Here is a 24,948-nt window from a genome sequence, read left to right on the forward strand (position 1 = left end):
TGTATGGTGTTAGAGGTGGTGGGGCAGTGTCTGACGGCGTTGGGGGTGGGGGATTTGGGGCAGGGCCTCATGCGCTGTGTGCTGCTGCAGTCTCCTGAACGAGGAGCAGACTTTAAAAACACGGAGCCCTAGAGGAAAGGCATTTAATCGATTATCCAAACGAAAACATGCCCGCCCATCACATTCGGAAAAATCGAGGTTCCCCTGTAGTTGTGACTGTTGGAGGTCAGTCATCTCAACTTGGGACATCACTGCAGCAGTTCAAGAGATAGTGTCCTAGTCCCAATTAGCATTAGTTTGTTAGATAAATGACCTTCCTTTCTTCATAAGAGGGGAGATTTGCTGTGATTGCAAAATATTAAATACCAGCTGCAACTCTTCAGATACGAAAGCTGTCCAGGCCCACATACAGCAAGATCTGTATAACATCCATTCTTGGGCTAATATGTGACTTATAGTATTCATGTCATACAAATGCCAAGCAATGACCACCTTTAAATCGATCAGGTCTGACCATCTTCAGCTGCTTCATCAATTGCCTTGCCCCCCCCATCAAAAATGTCAGAAGTGGGATTGTTTGCTGATGATTGTCCAACGTTCAGCACCATTACTGACTGCTCAGATACTGAAAAGTCCATATTCAGCAAGAGCTGAGTAAAATTCAGGCTTCGGTGGATAAATGGCAAGTCAGGTGATCTCCGTAGCCATATTCCTGTATTTCTTCAGTTTTAAACCATTTTAGTCTCAGGTGTTATCATCAGATGATGGAATCAAAAATTGACAATATATACCATACCAATATTGTAACAACTAAAAAATAATATTCATGACAAACAATACTTCCTTTACCAGGATTTGAAAGATGCAACATTGTTGCTTTTTATACAGAAGCCATGCCTGTGGAACGTTTAAAATGACACTAAATTGCAAAGTTAAACATGAGTTTTCAATTCCGACAAGTCAGATTGGACTCAAAAGTTAATTCTATTTCTCTCTCCATTGATGTTAAAAACAGGAAATGGTAAATATTTACAAGCTACCAAGTAAAACACCACTATGATTTATTTTTAAAATAAAATTGAGAAGTCATTAAAATAAGAAACTCAGGCCAGGGAGGTGTGTTGTATCTGCATGATGTGGGGGTTGGTGGACTCCACTGTGGTTCATATTGACCACATCTGTAGCAACTATTGGCTGCTTGAGGAATTCCAGCTTAGAATTGATGTGACAGAGTCTGAGTTTTGAGTACTGCCATACATCAGGGAGGGGAAAGAGTTTCCTAGACATTGATTTAGGAGACAATCACACCCCTTAGATTAACTACCTCAAATTCAGTGGTCAGGGACAGGTAGAGAGAACTGGGAGGTAGTGCAGAAGGACCCTCAGTCCTTGAGCTTATCTTACAGGTTTGAATAGATTCCCTACATTATGGGAAAAGGCCCTTCGGTCCAACAAGTCCACACCAACCCTCTGTAAAGTAACCCACCCAGACCCATTCCCCTACCTTACCTGATTTACCCCTGACTAATGCACCTAATACTATGGGCTATTTATCATGGCCTGCAAATTTTTGGATTGTGGGAGGAAACTAGAGCACCTGGAGGAAACCCACACAGACACGGGGAGAATGTGCAAACTCCACACAGACAGTCACCCAAGGCAGGTATCGAACCCCGGTCCCTGGTGTTGTGATGCATCAGTGTTAAACACTGAGCCACCGTGCTGCCCTCAGCGTTTGAGATTCTTGCTCCGTGTGAATGAGAGTGGGGGCTGTAGGGAAGATGAGCAAACTAACCATAGCATCATGGGAAAGACAGCCATTCAAAAGGGGGCAATAAAAGAGAAATGTAGTTACCATCAGGGATAGTACAGTCAAGGGAATAGACACGGTTCTCTGTGGTCAGGACCTAGAGTCCCGAAGGTTGCGTTGTCTGCCAGGTGTCCGGGTTCAGGATGTGATGTTGCCGAGAATAGAGGGTTTCAGATATAAAAATAAACTGGAAAGGCTTGGACTTATTTCACTGAAACACAGAAGGTTGAGGGGTTACCTTATCGAGGTTTATAAAACCATGAAAGGCACAGAATGTGAATGACATGGGTCTTTTCCCTAGGGTGGGGGAAGTTAAAACTACGGGGCATTTTTTTTAAAAAGTGAGAGGAGAAAGATTTAAAAAGGACGTGAGGGGCAACTTTTTTCTTTGCAGAGTGAGTGATTCACATGTGGAATGAACTGCCAGAGAGAAATGGTGGCTGCAGGTACAGTTACAACATTGAAAGGTTCCTGAGCAGCAAAGGTTTGGGCCAAACACAGGCAGGTGGGATTAGTTTAGTTTGAGAACATGGTTGGCGTGGACTGGTTGAAACAAAGGGTCTGTTTCCATGCTGTAAGACCTCATCTCATCTGTGTTGCAGATGAACATGGAGTAAGAGTGGAAAGATCCAGTTGTTATGGTCCATGAAGGTACCAATGATACAGTACAAAGAGGAAAGAAGTTCTGTTGAGCGAATATAAAAGCAGTCAGTAGCTAAGTGAAAAAGCAGAACCAAAATGATGAAAAGCTCTGGATTACTACCTGAGCAACAAGCAAACTGGCACAGAGTCAACAAGATTATAGAGGTAAATACACGACTCAAATATGGAGGTGGGAGAAACGGGTTCAAATTCATGGGACATTGACACCAGTATGGGGGAAGGAGGGAGTTCTTCTAATGGGATGGGCTCCACCGGAATCATGCTGGGACCAGAGACCTGGCGAATCACAGAACTAGAGCTGTGGATAAGGCTTTAAAACAAATAGTGAGGGAGTGGGTTCAGTTACATGGAAAATTAAGGAAAAAGGTAAGGGATGGAGTGCTCAGGAAATGTTTTTAAAGTTTCTAAAACAACCAATAGGGCAGAGAGCATGGAAAATATCATGAATCTAACTTCAGGCACAGAAGGTAAGGGATCAACTATGAGAAGGGGTGGTTAGTCAATGCAGGACTGAAGGTGTTCTACTTGAATGCATGCAATATGTGAAATAAAGTGAGCTTGTAGCACAAATTGAAATTGGCAGATATGTGGATATCACAGCTATGTTACAACCAGAGGATCACTGCTTGGAACGAAATATCCAAGGGTACACACCCTATCAAAAGGACAAACAGGTGGATAGAGAGGGTGTGACTGCCTTCTTAGTAAGAAATGAAATTAAATCAATTGCAAGAAGTGATATTAAGTCAGAAGATATAGAGTCTGTATGGGTAGAGTTGAAGAACCACATAAGAAAAAAAGACCCTGATGGGAGTTGTTTCCATGCCTCATAACAGTAGTCAGGATGTTGGCAGAAAATAAATCAGGAGATAAAAAAGCAACTACAAAATGCATTAGATTGGAAAGATGCAGAAGACATGAAATGATAGGCCAACTAGCATGGCCTCAGTTGCTGCTTAGATTTTACAGTCCGTTATAAAGGATGAGATTATAGAGTACTTTTAAGTCCTTGCCTTTGTCAAGGGGAGGTCATGCCTAACAAATCTGTTAGGATTCTTTTAGGTGATAACAAGCAAATTAGTCAAAGAATAGCCAGTGGACGTGATTTATTGGGATTTCCGGAAGACGTTTGATAACGTGTAACACGGGCTGCTAAATAAGAGCCCATGATGTTCAGGACAAGGTACTGGATAGAAGATTGGCTGACTGGCAAAAGGCAGAGAGTGGAGTTAAAGGGGTCTTTATCGAGATGATAGCAGGTGACTGGTAGAGTTCCGTAAGGGTCAGTGTTGGGGTCACAACTTTTCACGTTGTGCATTAACAATCTAGATGAAGGAACTGACAGCATCGTTGATGGGTTTGCAGATGGCAAAAAACAGGTGGAGGAACATGCAGTGTTGAAGTCGTAGGAAGACTACAGAAGGACTTGGACAAACTAAAAGATTGGGAAAGTAGTGGCAAACGGAATACAGATGAAGTATGGTGGTATGAGTTTTGGTAAGAAGAAGAGAGACATAAACTAAACAGGTAAAAGTTTGGGTAATCTGATGCACAAAGGCAGTCCTAGTTCAGATTCCCTTAGGTTCAGATAGCAGGTACGAAGGCAAATGCAACATTAACATTCATTTCAAGAGGGTTAGAATGCTGAGGTTCTAAAATGCTCTGGTCAGATTGTATATAAAATATTAAGAGCATTTTTGAGCATTTAAGGAACAGTATGCCAATGTTTGAGAGCGTCCAGAGGAGGTTTATAACAATGATCCCGGAAGTGAAGGGCTTGTCATGAGAGGAGTGATTGGAGAATCTGGGTCTGTACTCGAAGTTTATAAGGATAAGTAGGGATCTGATTGAAACTTACAGAACACTAGATAGATGTTTCCACTAGTAGGGGAGATTGTGACCCAAGAGCACAGCCTCGGAGTGAAGGGACAATCCTTTAGAACAGCGATGAAGAGGAATTTCTTCAGCCAGAGGGTGGTTAATCTGTTGAACTCACTGCCGCAGAGGGCTGTGGAGGCCAAGTCATTGAAGGCATTTAAGACAGCTAGATAGGTTCTTGATTTCTAACAGAATCAAGCGTTATGGAAAGAACGCAGGAAAATGGGATTGAAAAATACATCAGAGTCAAGAGAGTGGTGCTAGCAAAGCACAGCAGGTCAGACAGCATCTGAGGAGCAGAAGAATCGACGTTTCGGGCATGCCCGAAACATCAATTCTCCTGCTCCTTGGATGCTACCTGATCTGCTGTGCTTTTCCAGCACCACTCTCTCGACTCTGATCTCCAGCATCTGCAGTTCTCACTTTCTCCTAGTTGAAAAATATACCAGCCATGATTGAACGCAGGAGCAGATTCAACAGGCTGTATGGCCTAATTCTGCCCCTAGGGTCTTATGCTGCCAGACCTTGAGTTTCTCCAGTGCTTTCTGTTTATACTTATGCTTGAAGGAGTTGCACAAACATGCATAAAAATAACATTCATTTCAGAAGCAAAAAAACCAGAAAAACTACGGAATATAATTTATCAATACTTACAACTGAATAAACAAAATGTACGTAGAAGCAAATTATTTCTAATATCACCATTTGGACAAATACTTTCTTGATTTTTGGATTACATACAAGACAAAATGACACGGCGAGAAAAAAGAACTCATTCCACCTTTCAAGTAGTACTGAGCACATAACTCTAATAGTTTCTTGAATGGATTCCTTCACAAATAGGATTCAAACCTTTGCACACTAAAATCTCTTCGTAAGGGATGCATTCGCATAGAATGTCAAAATTGATGATTTTCAAAGAGCAAAATTACCCAACTACATTTGCACAGTGCAGATTTACCCTCAGAAAACTGTGCAAGGGCAAACGAGTCCTAGTGGATTAAAAGATTCCCAGTATGAATTGCACATATGAGCAAATTGGTGATGGGCAACATACAAATGTTGTGCAACTTTACTGTATCTAGAAAAGAAATACTGTATCAGGAAATGAATGCAATTGACAAGATTGTATCTACCTCGGTCACTGTAATCATCCACAAGGATGAGCTCCTTTAACAGAATATCAGGTGAAGTATCAAGAACACTGTGGACCGTCCTCAGGAGTGTTGACCAGGCCTCATTATAAAACGCTATTACCACTGAAGTGGTAGGAAGGTTTCGATAATCGTACTTTTTCTCTCTACACCTATAATGTAAACATTAAAAATAGTATCATGTACATTTGCAGTTGAATTACAACATATTGCATACATTTGGCACATTCATTGCATTTACTTTACACAATGTGAACATTTTGAAGGCAAGCATTCTCCCAGTAAAAACAAGTTGTTACCATGCACCCTTTTCCAAAAAGGAGTGTGAAATACTTCAATATTCTTTGAATATCTTTGGCTGAAAGAAATCTGTTCAAGTGTAATCGCTAAACAATAATACCTTAATAACCCTGAAGACAATTTAAAGGAATTCACAATTGTGAGCGCATTATCGTTTTCATTCATTCAGTCATTTCTACTTATTTCTGTACCAATTTATCGCGTGCAAACTGAACTCAGATGATTCTTAAAATTGCAATGACGTGATGTGAACTCCTATTGTCTCAAGTATTAGTCCAGGCATCAGAATATATAACCACTCAGCTATCATACATTCAAGCACAATTTTTTTTAAATCTTAAGCTATTTTATCCCAAATGTAATTGAGCCGAACAAAAATTTAATTTTGTTCTGCCTTAATTTAGTGCTCTGGATTTTGTGCACACTGCTGGTACTGAAGAGATCTGTGAAATATATGATGCTACTTATATTTCCCAATGTCTACCTTAGTTCTGGAGCCAGCTTAAAAGGATCTCTGCAATCATACCACTTTGAAGTCATTGAATAGGTTAAGCAGCCAGGGAGAAAGTGAGGACTGCAGATGCTGGAGATCAAAGTTGAAAATTGTGGTGCTGGAAAAGCACAGCAGGTCAGGCAGCATCTGAGGAGCAGGAAAGTCGACTTTTCAGGCATAAGTCCTTCAGGAATGAAGGGGGGTTTATGCCCCAAACATCAACTGTCTTGCTTCACGGATGCTGCCTGACCTGCTATGCTTTTCCAGTGCCACACCTTTTGACGAGGTTAAGCAGCCAGTCACACACTAAAATAATCCACACAAAGATCAAAACTTGAGGTAATGTACAATAAAGCAGCACATAAGCCTCATCATTCACTTTTGTAATTTTACAAAATGCTAAATAAAGATTGCAAAATAACTGGCAATAGAGTAAAAGCTGAAATATCAAATCTTAAAAAAATTGCTTTTACAATTATGGTCTTTGTTTTTTTTAAACAAAGTGTGGGATGCAGAAATGTGGCATTCTATATATTAACCTTTCTGGCCCAGAAAACTAATCAACAGTGATTATGAATTAGCACACCATTAGTAAGATCCTCCAACTCCAAGAATTCTAAGGGTGATAATGTAAAAAGTGGAAGGTCATGTTCAGTGATATCTAATTGATTTTTATCTTCAACAGCAAATTCTTGGAGAGTGAGAAGTCACTGACAGTGACTTTGATTTTCTTCATTGAACTGGATATGTGCAAAAGCCTGAAGTTTCACAGTATTAATGAAGATTGCATCCAGTTTTGCAACAAAATTAAAATCCAGTTTATTATCTCAACCAATTACTTATCCCAACAACATCCAGGTAACGAGAAAATTTATCAATGAGAAAAAATCCTGCATGGTAAAACCTTCACCCTTATCTTCGAAGTGACTGAAGCCTTTAATTTGATTTTAAATGACTGCATACCACAAATTACATTTACAAGGTCCTAACAGAATAGTAATCTCTACAGTACAGTGGATTTAAAACATGAAAACGTTACCTACTTGGGAATTACTGTGGTTATGGAGAGGGTTCGACACAGATTTATATTCAGGGGGCAAGTGAGGACTGCAGGTGCTGGAGATTAGCATCAAGGAGTGTTGTGCTGGAAAAGCTAGGGCTTATGCCTGAAACTTCGATTTTACTGCTCCTCGGATGTTGCCTGACCCGCTGTGCGTTTCCAACAACACACACTCGACACAGATTTCTATTCATTTCTCGCTGATTTCATGACTGCATTTTGTACCTACCATCTCTGGTTTGAGAAACTTGTTTAATTAAAATATTTCCATGAGTGCTCCTATAAAATTTCCCTGACCTTCAGAGTGCCTGATCCTCGTAGACAGCCCCTTCTAAACCTATAACTACTTCCAGCTAGAAGGACAAGGGCAGCAGATACTTGGGTACACCACCACCCAGAAATTCCCCTCCAAGCCACTCACCATCCTGATTTGGAAATATATCACCATTCCTTCACAGTTGCTGGCGAAAATTCTGGAATTCCCTCCCTAATTGCAATGTGGATCAAACTACAGCATGTAGATTGCAGCAGTTCAAGAAGGCAGCTCACCCCCACCTTCAAGGGAGATTAGGAACGGGCAAGCCAACAACACCCATGTCCCACAAGTGAATAAGAAGAAATCTAGATCTGACACCCTCATCAGTCTCATGAAGTTCAATGTTCCTCTCCCCAATCCATTCAGTTTCTCAGAATTCAGCCTTAATATCTTGAGACTGAAATACTTGATCTTTGTTACATGGGACCTCACTATTACTAGGTATGCAATGAATACAGTCACAGACTGACTCGTACTGCACAGGTTTATCCATTGTAGTTGACTCAGGGCTCTTCAAGAGGGTCATAACAGTTAAAGCTCAAAAATAAAGAACATTGGCTTTTTTTACTAAAAAGCAGAAATCAACTTAAATCCATTTCAGTTTCAGGTGAAAATTAAAATGTAGAAATACCACTATTTCCCAATTCTACCATTGTCTAGCACTAATGCACTGTTGAACAAAAGAACATTCCCAGAGCGCTCTCACATGAGAAAATTGCGTTCTCAATGAGAACGTAGTCCATCCAGGTCATTGGCAGTGCTGTCAGAACTCTCTAAAACAGTCATGTATCCCAATCTCCCAGCGCTACAAAACTAAAACTCTCTCACAATTTCAAACCCAAAATGATGGCAAACTTCCATATCCTAACAGTACTCTTCCCAACAACCCTCCATATTCACATCTCTCCATAAATAATACTTCAACTGCCTTCCACTTGAAACAATTTTCACCATCTTGATATAGATTCTGGGCTTTAAAATAAATATATTCTACACAAACAGGTTAATCAATGTACACAAAAATAAGCACTTTTAAACTGAATTGTAAAAGCTTAACACACAGTAATTTACCAAAAACAAAATGACACTAACATTTTAAATCAGTACTCCCAACAATACTGTCCTCAAACCTACCTAAGATTAACTATTCATAATTGATTTCTTCTTGATCTGAAGAAGTTGATGGTTTTTTACAATCCTTCAGAGTTAATAATTTAGCTCCAACTCAAAGTAAAAACATCTCTCTGCACCGCCATTACTATAAAGATTGCAGACAGCAATATCACCAGTTCTTTCGCTAAACCTAATTTGCTGTTTTAAGATCTCACCTTTCAAGTCGTTAACCTCAAATCAACATGGTGCCAAGCCTTTTAACTAAGTCCAAGCTTGGTTTAATTGCATTTATAAAATTTAATGGCAGAAAATTGTAAGTCCTAACATTACCAAAAATGAAATCGTCATAAGGTTACATGAAATACCTAGTCTACAAATGATTAATATGAAAGACGACTCAGTGGTACTAATGAAAATTGGAGCAGGATTACATGGTAAATATCGCACAAACCAAACCAATGGCACAACCTCAACTTCTAAACAAACCAACAGTGGTCACGGTTTCCTCTTTGGCAATTGAATGCAGCAGTCAGCTATTTACTTATGAAAAAGTTTGAAGAGCTTCTGGTTTTCTCTGTTCTGCAAACAAAAATCAGGTTCTATCACCAACAAACCTGCAAGGTGAAGTGTAACTTATTGGTCATTTCTCCTTGGCATCTCGCAGTTAAAGTTTGATTCTTTTTACAGTTTTTAGTTGTTTTCATTCATAGTTGGTTGTCAAAGCAGAACTAAACTACCAATATTCTATTGCAAACTGCAAATTCAGTATCATTCAACTAACCATCACTCAATCCCTACTACCCACATCCCGCGGGCTACCATTAGCCAAAAACTGAACTAAGTTAACCATGTAAGTACAGTGGCTACAGAAACAGATCAGAGGCTAGGGATCCTGCAACAAGTAACTCACTTTTTAACTTCCCATTACCTGTGCATCTATAAAGCACAAGTTCAGGAGTTTGATGAAATACCCCACCACTCGCCTAGAGGAGTGCAGTTCCACCAATACTAACTCGACTTATTACCATCCAGGGCAATGCAGCTAGCTTGTTTGACACCACATTTATAAACATTCACCCTCAACGACCAGTACACAGTAGCAGAGTGCATTCTGTACAGGATACACTGCAGAAATTCACCAAGTCTCCTGAGACAGCATTTTAAAATCCATGACCACCACCATCTCAAAAAATCAAGGGCAACATATGTGGGACACTATTACCTTCAACTTCCTATCCAAGTCATGTATCATCCTGGTTTGGAAAGTTATCACCGTTCCTTCACTGTTGCGGAGTCAAAATCCTGCAACTCTCTTCAGAGCATTGTGAATGTACCTACATCAGATGGACTGCATAGCCCAAGAACATACCTCACTATCAGCTTCTCAAGGGCATTTAGAAAAATTTACATTCCAACCCAGGCAGCAAATCCTACATCCCCGGAATAATACTTTTAAAAATGGAGGAGCGTGTTGTCAAGTAACTGAAATAAAACCATGAGTTTAATTTTGAGACCACACTGTTCCACTTCCACAATTTAAAGGGAGGCCATTAGCACATCATATTGGAGTCCGTTCTTTCGAAGAGCTTTAAGCTTCTAAGAGAGTTCTTGTAGGTTTTTGCATTTAATAATGCTAAGGGGGCCAGAACAGATACATTAACTACTTCGGCCAGTTTGAAGCATTTCAGGAAAGGGGACACAGTCTTAACCTTAAGAGCCTAACCTCCAACAGTAAAATTAGGAGACAGCACCAGACACACACAGGGTGACAAAAGTTTTGAACTTTCCTCCACAAATAGTAATTAATGTTAGAGCTGTTGATAATTCTAAGCCTGAAATTTGCACGATCTAATTTACTGGTGAAACAAGGAAAAAATAGCTTACTATGTTATAGGGAGATTATTATTCGAAATGTATAACTGTAGTTGGGTAAAGAAAGAAGGGGATCTCAAAGTACAAATACAACAATCACGGAAGGTCACACCACAGACTACCAAGATGATTGGAATAAAGCATGCCACACATGAAAGTTCATTTCCAAAAGGAAAGCATTGCAAATTAGGGAAATTATGCTGTTTCCATCCCTGGTTAAGCCGCACTTACGAGTATGTACAGTTGCTGGTTCCCATATCAGTAAAAACACCAGAAAGGGTACAGACAAGATTTACAAGGACAATAGCAGAAATGCATGGGTAAACATATCAGGAAAAGACTAACAGGATAGGATTTTATTCACTTAGAAAAAGACCAAAGAATAACTTAATAGAGGTGTTTACAATCATGAAAGGTTTTGATAAAATTCCAAACAATGACAATGTTTCTTCTTGTGGGAAATAACTTAAGCAACGTCTGAAGCAAAGGAAATCTACCATCATTACAAGAGACTCACAGCAATACGGTTGACCTGTAATTGCCCTCTAGTTAATTAGAAGTTGGTAATATATTCTGAACTAGTCCAGACCCCAAGTGGCAGTGACTGACACCATAACAGGTGTTCCCTTTTTTTTAAAAAAAACACCACCACTGCCATCCACCTCAAACGCCCAAATCTTCCATTCCCACCTTCCTATTCTCAGAGGGCTCATGGCAATCCTCACACTTCAAAATAGGATCAGAATGGGAAAACATTTGGGAAGCTCTGTTTTAAGGGATAGAAGTATTCGCCTTAAACAGCTACACGGCGCACAATGAACTTGTACAGCAGATTCCTTATTTTGTGAAGTGGTTGAACTAATCAGCTTACCACCATTACTAAAGGCAAAAGCAAGTTATGCATTGCAAGTTCAACACTTAAGACATACTTAGTATGTACATCAAATTTACAATGAACATGTTTTCAGTTGTTATCTCCCTTTGCCAAAGTTCATTTTCTTGAACTTGCAGACTTGTATTACTCCATTCAGTAAACTGAACATTTTTTATGAAGACTTGCTTTGCTCCAACTCTGAACAAAAGCTTAACTCTGCATTCAGAGATGGTATCAGCAGAAACCACGCAAAGGGCCAGGGGAGGTTGGTCCGCACAAACATTACTTTTTAAAAATCAAACCCACTCCAAGTACAGTCAGATAAACCAGGTTCACGCAAGAGTAAAATGCCCTCTTTTAGAGTAAATTGCTGTGAAGAGTTTTTTTTGTTTACACTCTGTTATTTTTCAATAATTAAAAGTGACTGGGCTGGCAAGTTAAAAGTGCACTGCTGCCCTCCAGTGTTATTTTGAAAGATGAGTAAATTTCAAGCGTTCCGCAACAGCGAAGTAAAAAGAACGACAGAGACAAACTTGTATGTTTATTAGGAGAACCAACTGAAAATTAAATTACTAAGACCAGGTTTCAAAAATATCTCATAACAAATACATCAATACACAATCTACTTAAGAATGTAAACAGAAGAAATGCAAAAGGCAAAGAAAACACTCAATTTAAATAGTTAATGTGACTTTTCTTTAATAGCATCAAAATTAAGTGGCCAGAAGAGCAAAAAGACTTGGTTAAAAGGTTTACTAAATGCAGGACCTTGCTTTAAGTAATTCATTTATTGTATTGCCTTTACAACAGCAAAAGCACCTCAAAAATAATAGAAAATACAAATTGATAGGTTAGCAAAAAACACATTGGCTCTTTTAGCCTGCCTGAAACAAGCTTAAGAAATGGGTGCAAAAATAGCCAACTGCAGCCTTTCAAGGCTTCTCCAACTATTCACAGAGACATGGTTGAACTTCAGAATTATTTTTATTCACTTGTGAAATGTGGGCACCACTGGCTGGCCAGCATTTATTGCCTGTTCCTATTTGTCCTTGAGAAGGTTATGAATCTTATTATGTGAATATAATTCTATAACTCTGCAAGTACAAATTCATCTCACAAACGTATATGCGTGCGTGTGCGTATAGTGCAATGGTCATGATTCGGATATGGATACCAAACTTAGCTTTCATAGGGAGGGCCTCAACCCGGACCTTGGGTTCATGTCACCCTACAGGTGACCACCATTGCACTATACACACACACGCAGACAGGCAGACAGACAGACACACACATCTATACACAGACATGCGCAGAGACATTCACACACATTCCTACAGACATACACACTCCCACATGCACCTTCTCAGACTTAAACCCCTTTACTCTGACACACACACATACATACACTCTCTCTCACAGAACTCTCAACCAAGGGCAAACCACTGTGCTATCATGCCACCCCTTTAAATAATTAAAGGTAGTAGGGTAGGTTTTGAGGAAAGAGTCAGAAAGGCATTTGGGATCCTGAATTTTCTAAATTGAGGCTTGTAGTGGCAAGGAAGTTGTGATTCACCATTATAAATAGATTTTACACTAACTGGACATTACACTCTTGTGAAATATTAGACGGGATGCATTAAGAATTTACAAGAATTGCTTCCAAGATAAAGGGGCTTCACTTATGCAGAGAAAATAGAGAAGCTGGAGCTCTAAGAGATTTCATCAAGGTCTTCAAAATCATGAGAAGTCTAGACAGCGTTGACAGAGCAACTATGTCCATTGGTAAAAGTTTGAAGAATCCAAAGATGCCAGTATAAGGTGAAAGACAAAAAAAAAACCAACAGGCAACAGGAGGAATCTGGAATTCATTCCTTGTATATGCAGAAGCAAATTCAATCATGGTTTTCAAGGGGGAAACTGAAAGAGCAAAACAAAAGGGCTACAGAGAAATAACGGAGAAGAGATACTAGCTGATTTGGTCTGAAAAGAGAGCCAACACAGATACAATGGGGTGAATAGTCTCTTTGTATTGTAATAATTCTGTGTATTGTGTCCATGTTTACTGACAACGCAAAATTAGACAGATTAATATACCATAACAATGTCAGACGTTGCAAGAAGATACAGATTAGTGAAATGATTGGGCAAGAAAACTGCTAAAGTGGGAAAGTGATCATTTTAGTAGGAAAAATCAAAACTATTTTAAAATAAAAAAAGGTGCTAGTTAACTTTTGACATTAAGACCTAATAAACAAACAGGGGATTAGGAAGGCAAATAGCACTTTAGATTTTATTGCAAGGGTATTGAATGTGACAGTAAATAAGTCTTGCTGGAAATTTTAGTGCTTTGGTGGGAGTCATACTAGACTTATTGTGTACAACTAGGTTCTCCTTACTGTGAAGAGGTATATATCGTTTGTGCAGCTAGATTGAGATTACATTTCACCATGTGCGAGGTTTGCTGCAGCCTCCCTTTTAAATATTCCATCTACAGAACCTGCTGGTAGATAACATGGTAGATGAAAAATATCGCTCCTGGTTTCACAAGAAACACCTCTAGTTCTGATCACGTAGTAGTGACTATTTGCATGTCAGCATCGGGATACAAATTACATTAATATGATAGACAGTTTAAGAGATATTTGGAGGAAGTCCTGGATGCAGGATCTTATTCCATTGAGATCTTAAACTATACTGTCCACAAGTTATGACATCACCACAATGGGTGGTACTTCAGCCACTAACTCTTCAGACTTTTATACTCTTACATGGGCAACAATGCAGCATTGTCCCCATGCTTGGTTTCCATTATTAATATCAAATATTTGTCTATATTATATTCATTACCTCCACATCTCACTTGCCGTCTCCTAATGCACGGACTCAGCTAGTTAGGAAGTTTCACTATTATCGGCACGGTGGTTCAGTGGTTAGCACTGCTGCCTCACAGTGCCAAGGACCTGGGTTCAATTCCTGTCTCAGGCGATTGCCTGTTTGGTTGCCCGTGCCTGCGTGGGTTTCCTCTGGGTGCTCCGCTTTCCTCCCACAATCCAAAGATGCGCAGGTTAGGTGAATTGGCCATGCTAAATTGCCCATATAGTGTTAGGGGCATTAGTCGGGGTAAATTTAGGTAGGGTAATGGGTCTGGATGGGTTATTCTTCGGCGGGTCAGTGTGGACGTTGGGCCGAAGGGTCTGTTTCCATACTGTAAGAAATCTAATCTGAATATATTCTCTTTGAACCTGGAAGATTGATAGCTTTCCAAGTTGAAGACTGTTGACTTTCTCTCCTAATAGCACTCTGCCTGCAAGTCCCTTTATCTGGAGCATCATTGATCTCTCGGATTTTCTTTGTAGAGAACATCTCACTTGTTGAAAAAGAGAATTTTTTTCATTGCAGTATCCTAAACCTGTGGTCACCCCTTCCTCATGATGGTTTTCATAAGCTGTAAGCATCCCATTTATGTTGGCAGACATATATCCGCAAGTTGCCAATAAATCTGCACTGATGTATGTAAATCTTTTTACTTCAGCTTGTTGACTGGTTTGGATGCTTTAATTTATTCTCAATTACTGCATTATTGGTAAAACCAACATGAACACCTCCTCATTTCTGCTTTTTGATGAGTGATTCTTGCTTAGTGTTATTTCTATCACTCGTACAGAGGATTCTTCCAGGGAAGATAAAGAAACTAAAATTCTGTCTGAACTGGTCTGTTGTGTCACCACTAGTACAATGTATTCACCAAGCTGTACTGCACTGAGTAACATCAAGTGAAGATCTCTCAGAGCACGTGTAGTGTACTTAATGCGTTATCGGACTGCTAGTGTTGCTCACAAACATCGATGAACTCATTTTAGTGTGATAGCAGTGGAAAACATTCCCACGATTCAATTTAGTTGCAGGTGTCTATCTTAATGACAGTATTAAATAAATTTCTTCAGCCAACATTTCTTTCTCAACAGTTTCCTGTGTCTAGGTTCTACCATGAATCTGCAAGTTGCCCCTTGACAAATGATCCTGCTCCTAGTCCAATTGTTTCTTGTCGTTAACTAGTTTACGTCTTGTCCTTCTATCATTGTAAGATGGAGGTGAGACATAAATTTATATTAGGAATTCTTGATTGTAAAATACATCTAGGTTTTCTGCTACTTGTCATCCTCAAATGGAATAGCTTATAGCATTCTTGTACTCTTAAGTGCTTTACTTCCTCGTTGCACTGTTGTCAGGTGTAGACAATGATTGTCAACCATTGCTTTTACTATTTTATATATGTTGACATTTGCCCCTGTATTGAATACGAAATGTGCGACATAGACTATTTGCATCGCTGACTATCGTCAAAATGCTAAGTCTTGATCACCAAAAATTTCTAAAAATAATTTAGATTTTTGTTCTATTGAAGCCTCTTCTACTCCATCAAAATTCACGTTTGACTTCTTCCTTTTCTGTGACTAAGTACAATTTTGGTACATTTCCTGAAAATCATCTATTATGAGACAGGTAAAGATGTTACTTTTAATAATTGAGCATTACCTGGGCTTGAGGTTTCTTTGCTCCACAGTGCTGACAAGCATGTTTTGTCTCAAGCACCTGTACTACTCACTGCTTTAGCTTCTCATATACGTTATTTGTAGTTTGGTACCTTAAGACTAAACTGAAGCGGATCTCCTGCTCAAAGTTTACGCTCTCCTCTCAGTATTGATCGGTGCTTTCAGCCTACCATATCCCTCACCTTCTGAAAGGATTTCTCCAGTCAGATCTTCATATACAGTAATAAGTCTGACAAAGACTCATCAGTAATTCAACAATTCTCCCTCTCCTTAATTCTGTCTTTAAATCACCATGGTCACTTTTCTCTACTAATATATAGAGATCAGTAATGAAGTTACCTATTGTCTGTTACTAACCTTTTCTTCAAAACCTTGCTTTCAAGAATTTATTTTTGTTCTGAGCTTAAAGTAATTGTCAAATGTTTTTAGTGCTCCCAATTGTACATTGGAACACATTTATTTGTATCGCTTCTGATTTTCCAATAAAAGTTTAAAGCTAATCAAAATCCCAAGAATTGTTTTCTCCAAGGCACTCAATACAGTTCTCCATTTGGCCTAGCTCTCAATATTATTTCTGATGCTATTCCTTCTTAATGAGATTGATTCCTTTTTATTATCTAAAAGGCTCCGTTTTATCATTAAATGCATGGTTATTGTTGTGCGACGTAGGAGGAGAGTTTTGCGTTGTGTGGCCAAATGTAGAATTTCAACTTTCCCACATCTAAAATTGAGATGCCCACCTTTTTCAGTTTCATGAACTCTCTCCTTGCATTCTAATAAATGATTCTTTTTTTTGTTAGTGGCCTTACTGAATGTATCATGCTGTCTGTGCCTTTAAAAAAAGAAACTTATTTTAACACTGGTTTTATTAAATGACCCCCACTCTTTGTAGCTTTGAGAAAGGACTCTTATTTCAAAAAGGAACTCCACATTTTCTGTAAGCACATCAGTCGTAAAAGCATGACTTGAGGAGAAGGAAGGCTGATTAGGAACAAAATAGATGATTTACATATGGAGGCTGGAGCCATGGCTGAGGTGTTAAGTGAGTAATTTGAATCTTTTCTCACCTATGCAACAGGCGTTGCCCAGGCCAATGGTGACAAAGGAAGAAACTCAATCACTAGTAGGATTTAAAATTGATGACATGGTGGCATTGTATAAACTGTCAATACCTGGAGATCCTAAAGACACCAGGACTGGATGAGATGCATCTAAGAACAGTAAAGAAATTCAGTATGTAAACTGTACAAGCACTGGCAAGGGCTTTCAATTTTCTGCAGACTCAGGAGTGGTGGAGAACTGAACTTTGTTCAGAAAAGGTTGCAAAGACAAGCCCAGGCACAGACCAATTAGTTTAACATTGGTGTTGGGGAAAAAAATCTGGATAGGATTAAATAGTCACATGGAAAAATGTAGGTTAATTCAGAAAAGCCAACGTAAATACGTAAAGGGCTGTGGTTTCTGTGGTATATGGAATTCCAAAAAGGGTTTGATCCAATAGAACACAAGAGGCTTGAGGAAAGTTGTAGGTCATGGAATAAAAGAAATAGTAGCAACACAGTTTGTTAAGTGATAGGAGATAGAGTAACAATGATGGATTTTTTTGGGGGCTAGTGGAACGTTTGCTGTGGAGTTGCCAATTGACAGAATTGTAATCCTTATTTTTCTGATATATGCAAATGATAAAGATCATGGCGTGCACAGGGACAACAAGCAGTTGAGATATCAAAAGCACAACCTCTAAGTAGGGTTGAGATTGCCTCAATTGAGGTGTTCAAGGCGGCATTGGATAATTATTTCAAAGTTTATAAACAATACAAACTTGAAGCACCACCAACGGGAGGACAACAGTGTTGAATTTCAAATGGACAATTCAAGTTATTGGATTTGCAGATTGATGACAGATGAAATCCAACATGAGAGGATGCATGCTTGTAAAAAGAACACAACCACATTAGAAAACAAAATAAAACAAAATAAAAGAGTATCCAGGCACAAACAGGTTGGGGTGTATTGCATGATGTTCAGGGTTTGAGAAAAAGGCAGGAAGTTAGCAGCAAGCTAAAATGTTCAGGCAGTGCAGACACAATGGGCTAAACGGCCTCATTTTGAGCATGAGATTACGTGAAGTGTATTCTTTAGATCCCAAGTGCAGAAGGGGTTCATGGAGCATTGTTCCTGCAATGAAACACTTCCATTATGAGGGATGTTGGGATTGCGTTTCTTGGTGAGAATTTCAAAAGGAGATTTGAAACGAAGTTTTCAAAGTCACAAGAGGTCTGGACAGATTGGATTGGGTGAAACTGTTCCTGCTCATAATGGATTGAGAACTGGGGTGGGGGCACAATTTTAAAGTGGTTCACAACAGAAGTAATTTTGATGAGAGGAAACATTTTCATGAATAACAAGCAGTTGGGGTATGGAATGCACTACCTGGAAGTGGGGTTGATATTACCTCAAATCAGGCATTCAAGATGGCGTTGGATAATTATTTAATTAAAAACAATGTGCAGGGTTTTGGGAGAAAAGATGGATATTAGCACTGAGTTAAAAGGCTAGTGTAGACACAATGGGCTGAAAGAACTCCTTCTGCAACGTAACAATTCAGAGATTGCGTCTCTGAAATTCCTGGACTGTTCTTGGTCCCTGTGGTTTAAATAAATGCTTCCTGCCTTTCAAGTTTGAACGAAGGATTTCCTGTGACCTTAAAATCTTATTTATTCTTCCATTTGTAGCTGTATAGGATTCTAATCTGTGTCTTAAATTCTGGATCTACAAAGTCCCAGATCTGAGACAACAGCTTAAATTGGTTCTGCGGCTTTGATTTCCCTTGCAATAGCCTTGCACCATGGTGCTGCCTGCTGTGGTGATAATGTTCTATCCGAGCTACAAATATTTTCTCTCTTTTTCATTTTCTCAGCCTGCACCCATCCATTAAAAGTTTTTCCTTGTCCATGAGAGATTTTTAAACTTTCCACAAGCAACCTGTGATACTTGTTTATGATCTGCAAACCAACTAAGAACTGCTCCCACAACCACTGCCACTGCCACGTGGTGCAATCTGTACCTACTTTGCAGTAACTAATGCTCTCTCTCCAGAGAATTCTTTTGCCCTACTGCAGGAGGTCTCTTGAAAGGTCTAAAATATATTTACTACTGACTAGATTTCTTCATTTTATATGAATGAGAGGGTTTCTTATCTAAGATTATTTAACCTTTGCATTAGCAATCAACTTTAGCCGAGTCTGAAGACCCCACACTATTGTTCACTATATTCTACAAACAGTCAAATAAACTGCAACTCACTATATGATAGAGGATGACAACAGTAAACCTACATGTAGCAATAAACAGGGCTTGCTCAGCCTAATGTGATAGAGAAAAGCCACTTCTTGGTCAAACTAGAAAAAGCTCTTGCATAAAGCAAGAAGTGCATTGCCTTGCATGTTAGCAGGTTGTTGTATATTACATTAATCTGATCAAAAATGTTACACAGACTAGGATGCTTGATCTTCGTTCTTCGAGATTCTAATCTGTTCTGCCCATGTCTCCATCTGAAATTAAAGCTTAAGACATTCTTTTGTATTAACCTTTTCAACCCTTTGACATCTTTACACTACAGTATATATTTGTTTTGAGGGATTGCAACTAAGGTTCACTCAATTTGTGCCTTGGACAACAGAGCTTTGTAATCAGAAGAGATTGAGCAAGGCATTTTCTTTTCTTATTCCTATCTGTTCTGATGTTACTATGCCATGGGGAAGATCTAACAGTCTCCAACTCAAAACAACAAATGCTGGAGATCGCAGCAGGTCAGACAGCATCCATGGAGAGAAAACAAGCTAATGTTTTGAGTCTAAATGTCTCATCAGAGCTGTTGCTTAACATTTGCCAAAGTTATTATGCTTTTTATGATGGATATTGATAAATACCGTATGATTCCACACTGTAAACAATCTAATAGCTATGGAGAAGAAGAGGATATTTAATTGGGGAAGAGGAAACTATGATGCGATTAGACACGAGTTAGGAAGCACGGACTGGGAGCAATTGTTCCATGGTAAAGGCACTATAGATATGTGGAGACTGTTTAAGGAACAGTTGTTATGAGTGATGAATAAATATGTTCCTCTGAGACAGGCAAGAAGGGGTAAGATAAAGGAACCTTGGATGACGAGAGCGGTGGAGCTTCTCATCAAAAGGAAGAAGGTAGCTTACATAAGGTGGACGAAGCTAGGTCAAGTTCAGCTCTAGAGGATTACAGGCAGGCGAGGAAGGAGCTCAAAAATGGTCTGAGGAGAGCCAGGAGGGGGCACGAGAAAGGCTTGGCAGAACGGATTAGGGAGAACACAAAGGCATTTTACACTTATGTGAGGAATAAGAGAATGGTCAAAGAAAGAGTAGGGCCGATCAGGGACAGCATAGGGAACTTGTGTGTGGAGTCTGAGGAGGTAGGGGAAGCCCTAAATGAGTTTTTTGCTTCTGTTTTTACGAAAGAAACGAACTTTGTAGTGAATGAAACCTTTGAAGAACAGGTGTGCATACTGGAATAGATAGAGATAGAGGAAGCTGATATGCTGAAAATTTTGTCAAGCATTAAAATTGACAAGTCGTCAGGCCCGGACCAGATTCGTCCTCGGCTGCTTTGGGAAATGAGAAATGCAATTGCTTTGCCACTTGCGAAGATCTTTGCATCCTCGCTCTCCACTGGAGTCGTACCTGAGGACTGGAGAGAGACAAATGTAATTCCTCTCCAAGAAAGGAAATAGGGAAATCCCCGGCAATTAGAGGCCAGTCAGTCTCACGTCTGTCGTCTGCAAGGTGTTAGAAAGGATTCTGAGGGATAGAATTTATGATAATCTGGAAGAGCATGGCTTGATTAAATGCAGTCAAACACGGCTTTGTGAGGGGCTGGTCATGCTTCACAAACCTTATCGAGTTCTTTGAGGAGGTGACTAGAAATGTTGATGAGGGTCGAACTGTGGATGTGGTGTATATGGACTTCAGCAAGGCATTTGATAAGGTTCCCCATGGTAGGCTCATTCAGAAGGTCAGGAGGAATGGGATACAGGGGAACTTAGCTGTCTGGATACAGAATTGGCTGGCCAACAGAAGACAGCGAGTGGTAGTAGAAGGAAAATATTCTGCCTGGAAATCAGTGGTGAGTGGTGTTCCACGGGGCTCTGTCCTTGGGCCTCTACTGTTTGTAATTTTTATTAATGACTTGGATGAGGGGATTGAAGGATGGGTCAGCAAGTTTGAAGGTTGAAGGTGTCATTGACAGTATAGAGGACTGTTGTAGACTACAGCGAGACATTGACATGATGCAGAGATGGGCCGAGAGGTGGCAGATGGAGTTCAACCTGGATAAATGCAAGGTGATGCATTTTGGAAGGTCAAATTTGAAAGCTGAGTACAGGATTAAGGATAGGATTCTTGGCAGTGTGGAGGTACAGAGGGATCTTGGTGTGCAGGTGCATAGATCCCTTAAAATGGCCACCCAAGTGGCCAGGGTTGTTAAGAAAGCATAACAGTGTTTTGGCTTTCATTAACAGGGGGATTGAGTTTAAGAGTCGTGAAATTTTGTTGCAGCTCTATAAAACTTTGGTTAGACCGCACTTGGAATACTGCGTCGAGTTCTGGTCGCCCTATTATAGGATGCTTTGGAGAGGGTTCAGAGGAGGTTTACCAGGATGCTGCCTGGACTGGAGGGCTTATCTTATGAAGAGAGGTTGACTGAGCTCGGACTTTTTTCATTGGAGAAAAGGAGGAGGAGAGGGGACCTAATTGAGGTATACAAGATAATGAGAGGCATAGATAGAGTCGATAGCCGGAGACTATTTCCCAAAGCAGAAATGGCTAACATGAGGGGTCATGGTTTTAAGCTGGTTGGAGGAAAGTATAGAGGGGATGTCAGAGGCGGGTTCTTTACACAGAGAGTTGAGAGAGCATGGAATGCGTTGCCAGCAGCAGTTGTGGAAACAAGATCAAGGGACTTTTAAGAGACTGCTGGACATGCATATAGTCACAGAAATTTGATGGTGCATACATGAGGATCAATGGTTGGCACAACATCGTGGACTGAAGGGCCTGTTCTGTGCTGTACTGTTCTATGTTCTAATATCTATTACTGCTTTTGATTAAATCTTCCAGCACTTCGCTGATGATCAAGATTAAACCAATGGGGTGAAATTGTCCCGATTAGATTTGTCCTGCATTGTATGGCCAGGATATACTTGAGAATTTTACATTTTAATGTGCAGATGTCAGCATTGCAGCTGCAGTAAAATATCTTGGCTCAGGGCATAGCTAGTTTTAGATTAGATTAGATCCCCTACAGTGTGGAAACAGGCCCTTCGGCCCAACCAGCCCACACCGACCCTCCAAAGAGTAACCCACCCAAACCCATTTCCCTCTGACGAATGCACCTAACACTACGGGCAATTTAGCATGGCCAATTCACCTGACCTGCACATCTTTGGATTGTGGGAGGAAACCGGAGCACCCGGAGGAAACCCACGCAGACACAGGGAGAATGTGCAAACTCCACACAGACAATTGCCCAAAGCTGGAATCGAACCTGGGACCCTAGTGTTGTGAGGCAGAAGTGCTAGCCACTGTGCCACCCTAATTTTGGAAACAACTCTTCTGTTGCTTAGCTGAGATATTGTCTGAGTCCAATTAAATGCACCTTGGAGCATCCAGAGGACACAGACATAATTTTAGTTGCTTCTTTTAAAGTTGAATCTCGAAGAGCTTTTAAGATTTTATCTCTCAATTGTGACAGTTAAGACAAGTCAAGCTTTAAAAATTGCAGATAACATTACATTACACAACAAGATAATTAACGTGGCCATTTGTGTAAACAATGATAAAAGTCAGTATTCACAATGCAAATGCAACATGACAGCTTTTTAAGCAGCACTTGGCAATGCTGATTTCCTTCCACACTTTAACTTCACAGTGTACATAGATTATTTGGAGTATTTTGGGGAATATGAAGTCATCCATTTTGGTAGGAATAACAGTAAAAAGGATGATTATTTGGATGGTAAGAAGTGGCAGTGTGCTATTCAGAGGGACCCGGGTGTCCTTGTGTATGAATCACAGAAAGCTGGTCTGTAGGTACAACAGGTAATTAAGAAAGCAAACGGAATTTTGTCCTTCACTGCTAAAGGGATTGTGTTTAAAAACGAGGTGGTTATGATCCAGCTGTACAGGATGCTGGTAAGGCCATACCTGGAGTACTCTGTACAGTTTTGGCCTCCTTACTTGGGAAAGGATGCACCGGCACTAGAGGGTGCACAGAGGAGATTCACTAGGTTGATTCCAGAGTTGAGGGGGTTGGCTTATGAAGCCGAACTGAATAGACTGGGACTACATTCATTGGAATTTAGAAGAATTGAGGTGTGTGTGTGTGTGTGTGTGGTAAATATTTTTAAAGCTAAGATGGATTTTTTTTAACAATAAAGGAATTGTGGGTTTTGGTGAGACAGTGGATAAGTGGAGCTGAGGCAACAAAAAGGTCAGCCATGATCTTATTGAATGGTAGAGCAGGTTCGAAGGGCCAGATGGCCTGCTCCTCGTTCCTTATGACTAAGTATTTTGCAAAAATTTGAAGCTTCCTTGAACGATGGCTATATATTCATCCTGTCCCCAGATCGCAATTTGAACCATTGTATAACTTTACATAATATTATTCTTTTGAGTGGAACTTGGGAATTCACAATGAAACAATCAAGGGGGTTAATGGTCCGGGGATTGGGTCAATTGTCAGATTGTCAGATTGTTGGACATGCATTAGTTCAGGCAAGTGAGTGCAATATAATCACACAACTAGTGGAAAGACTTGAGTTGTCAGCAGGCAAGATTTACCCCGAAATAGCGAGCTCCTGGCAGAACATAAAACCACAGTATGTGTGTGGCTGGTTCATGTACATTTCTGGTTAATATTGGCTCTGGGGATAGTGATGGTGGGGAATTAGGTAAATGTCATAGGTATACAGTCAGATTCTTTTTGTTGGAGATTGTCAATGCCTGGCACAAGTGTTTCTTGACCCACATTATACCAAGATTTGATACTGTTCAGGTCATGCTGCAGGTAGCTTCAGATTGCAAATGCCAAATTAGCATTCATTAGTCTACTCTCAATTAATATGAAGGTGATGGAAGGTATCATTGCCAGTGCTATCAAGTGACACTGCGACCATGTGGAAAATTACCCAGGTATGTCACACACTCAAAAAGCATGATGAGTCCAACGTGGCCAATTACAAACCATTAATCATGATGGAAGGTGTCCTCAACAATGTTATCTGGTAGTATTTGTTTAGCAATAATCTTCTGAGTGACACTCAATATGAGATCTGCCAGGGCCACTCAGTTTCTGACTTCATTACAGTCTTAGTTCAAACATGGACAAAAGAGCTGAATTCCAGAGGCAATGCCAGAGTGACTGCCTTTGACATCAAGGCCACATTTAACTGAGTGTGGCATCAAGGAGCTCCAGCAAACTGAAATGGATATTGAGCAAAAAGTCTCCATTGGTTAGAGACAAACATAGGAAGGTGGTTATGGTTGTTGGGGGTCAGTCATTTCATTTCAACTCTAGGATACTCTGCAGGAGTTCCTCATGGTAGTGTATCCTGGGCCCAACTATCTTCAGTTGCTTCAATGACTTTCCCTCTACCATGTCAAAAATTGTCATTTTGCTGACGACTACACAATGTTCAGCACCACTTATGATAACCCAGATGCTGAAGCTGCTCATGTCTAAATGCAGCACATCTTGGATCGCTTCCAGGCTTTAGCTGAAACGTAGGTAACACTTGCGCCACACAAGTTACTCAAGATTTTAAACCA

The 24,948-nt window shown here is 40.0% G+C and overlaps 1 protein-coding gene across 1 annotated transcript in view; it reads right to left on the bottom strand.

The window, feature by feature from the left end:
• The window catches only part of galnt12 (UDP-N-acetyl-alpha-D-galactosamine:polypeptide N-acetylgalactosaminyltransferase 12), an 81,386-nt gene that overhangs the window by 44,075 nt on the left and 12,363 nt on the right, over nt 1–24,948 (bottom strand). The window contains exon 2 of the mRNA XM_043689958.1: nt 5,488–5,657. Within this exon, the coding sequence (XP_043545893.1) occupies nt 5,488–5,657 (170 nt within the window). The remainder of the gene's footprint in view (nt 1–5,487; nt 5,658–24,948) is intronic.

The sequence above is a fragment of the Chiloscyllium plagiosum genome, chromosome 5 (genome assembly GCF_004010195.1).
Source record: "Chiloscyllium plagiosum isolate BGI_BamShark_2017 chromosome 5, ASM401019v2, whole genome shotgun sequence".
Classification (NCBI taxonomy): Eukaryota; Metazoa; Chordata; class Chondrichthyes; order Orectolobiformes; family Hemiscylliidae; genus Chiloscyllium; species Chiloscyllium plagiosum.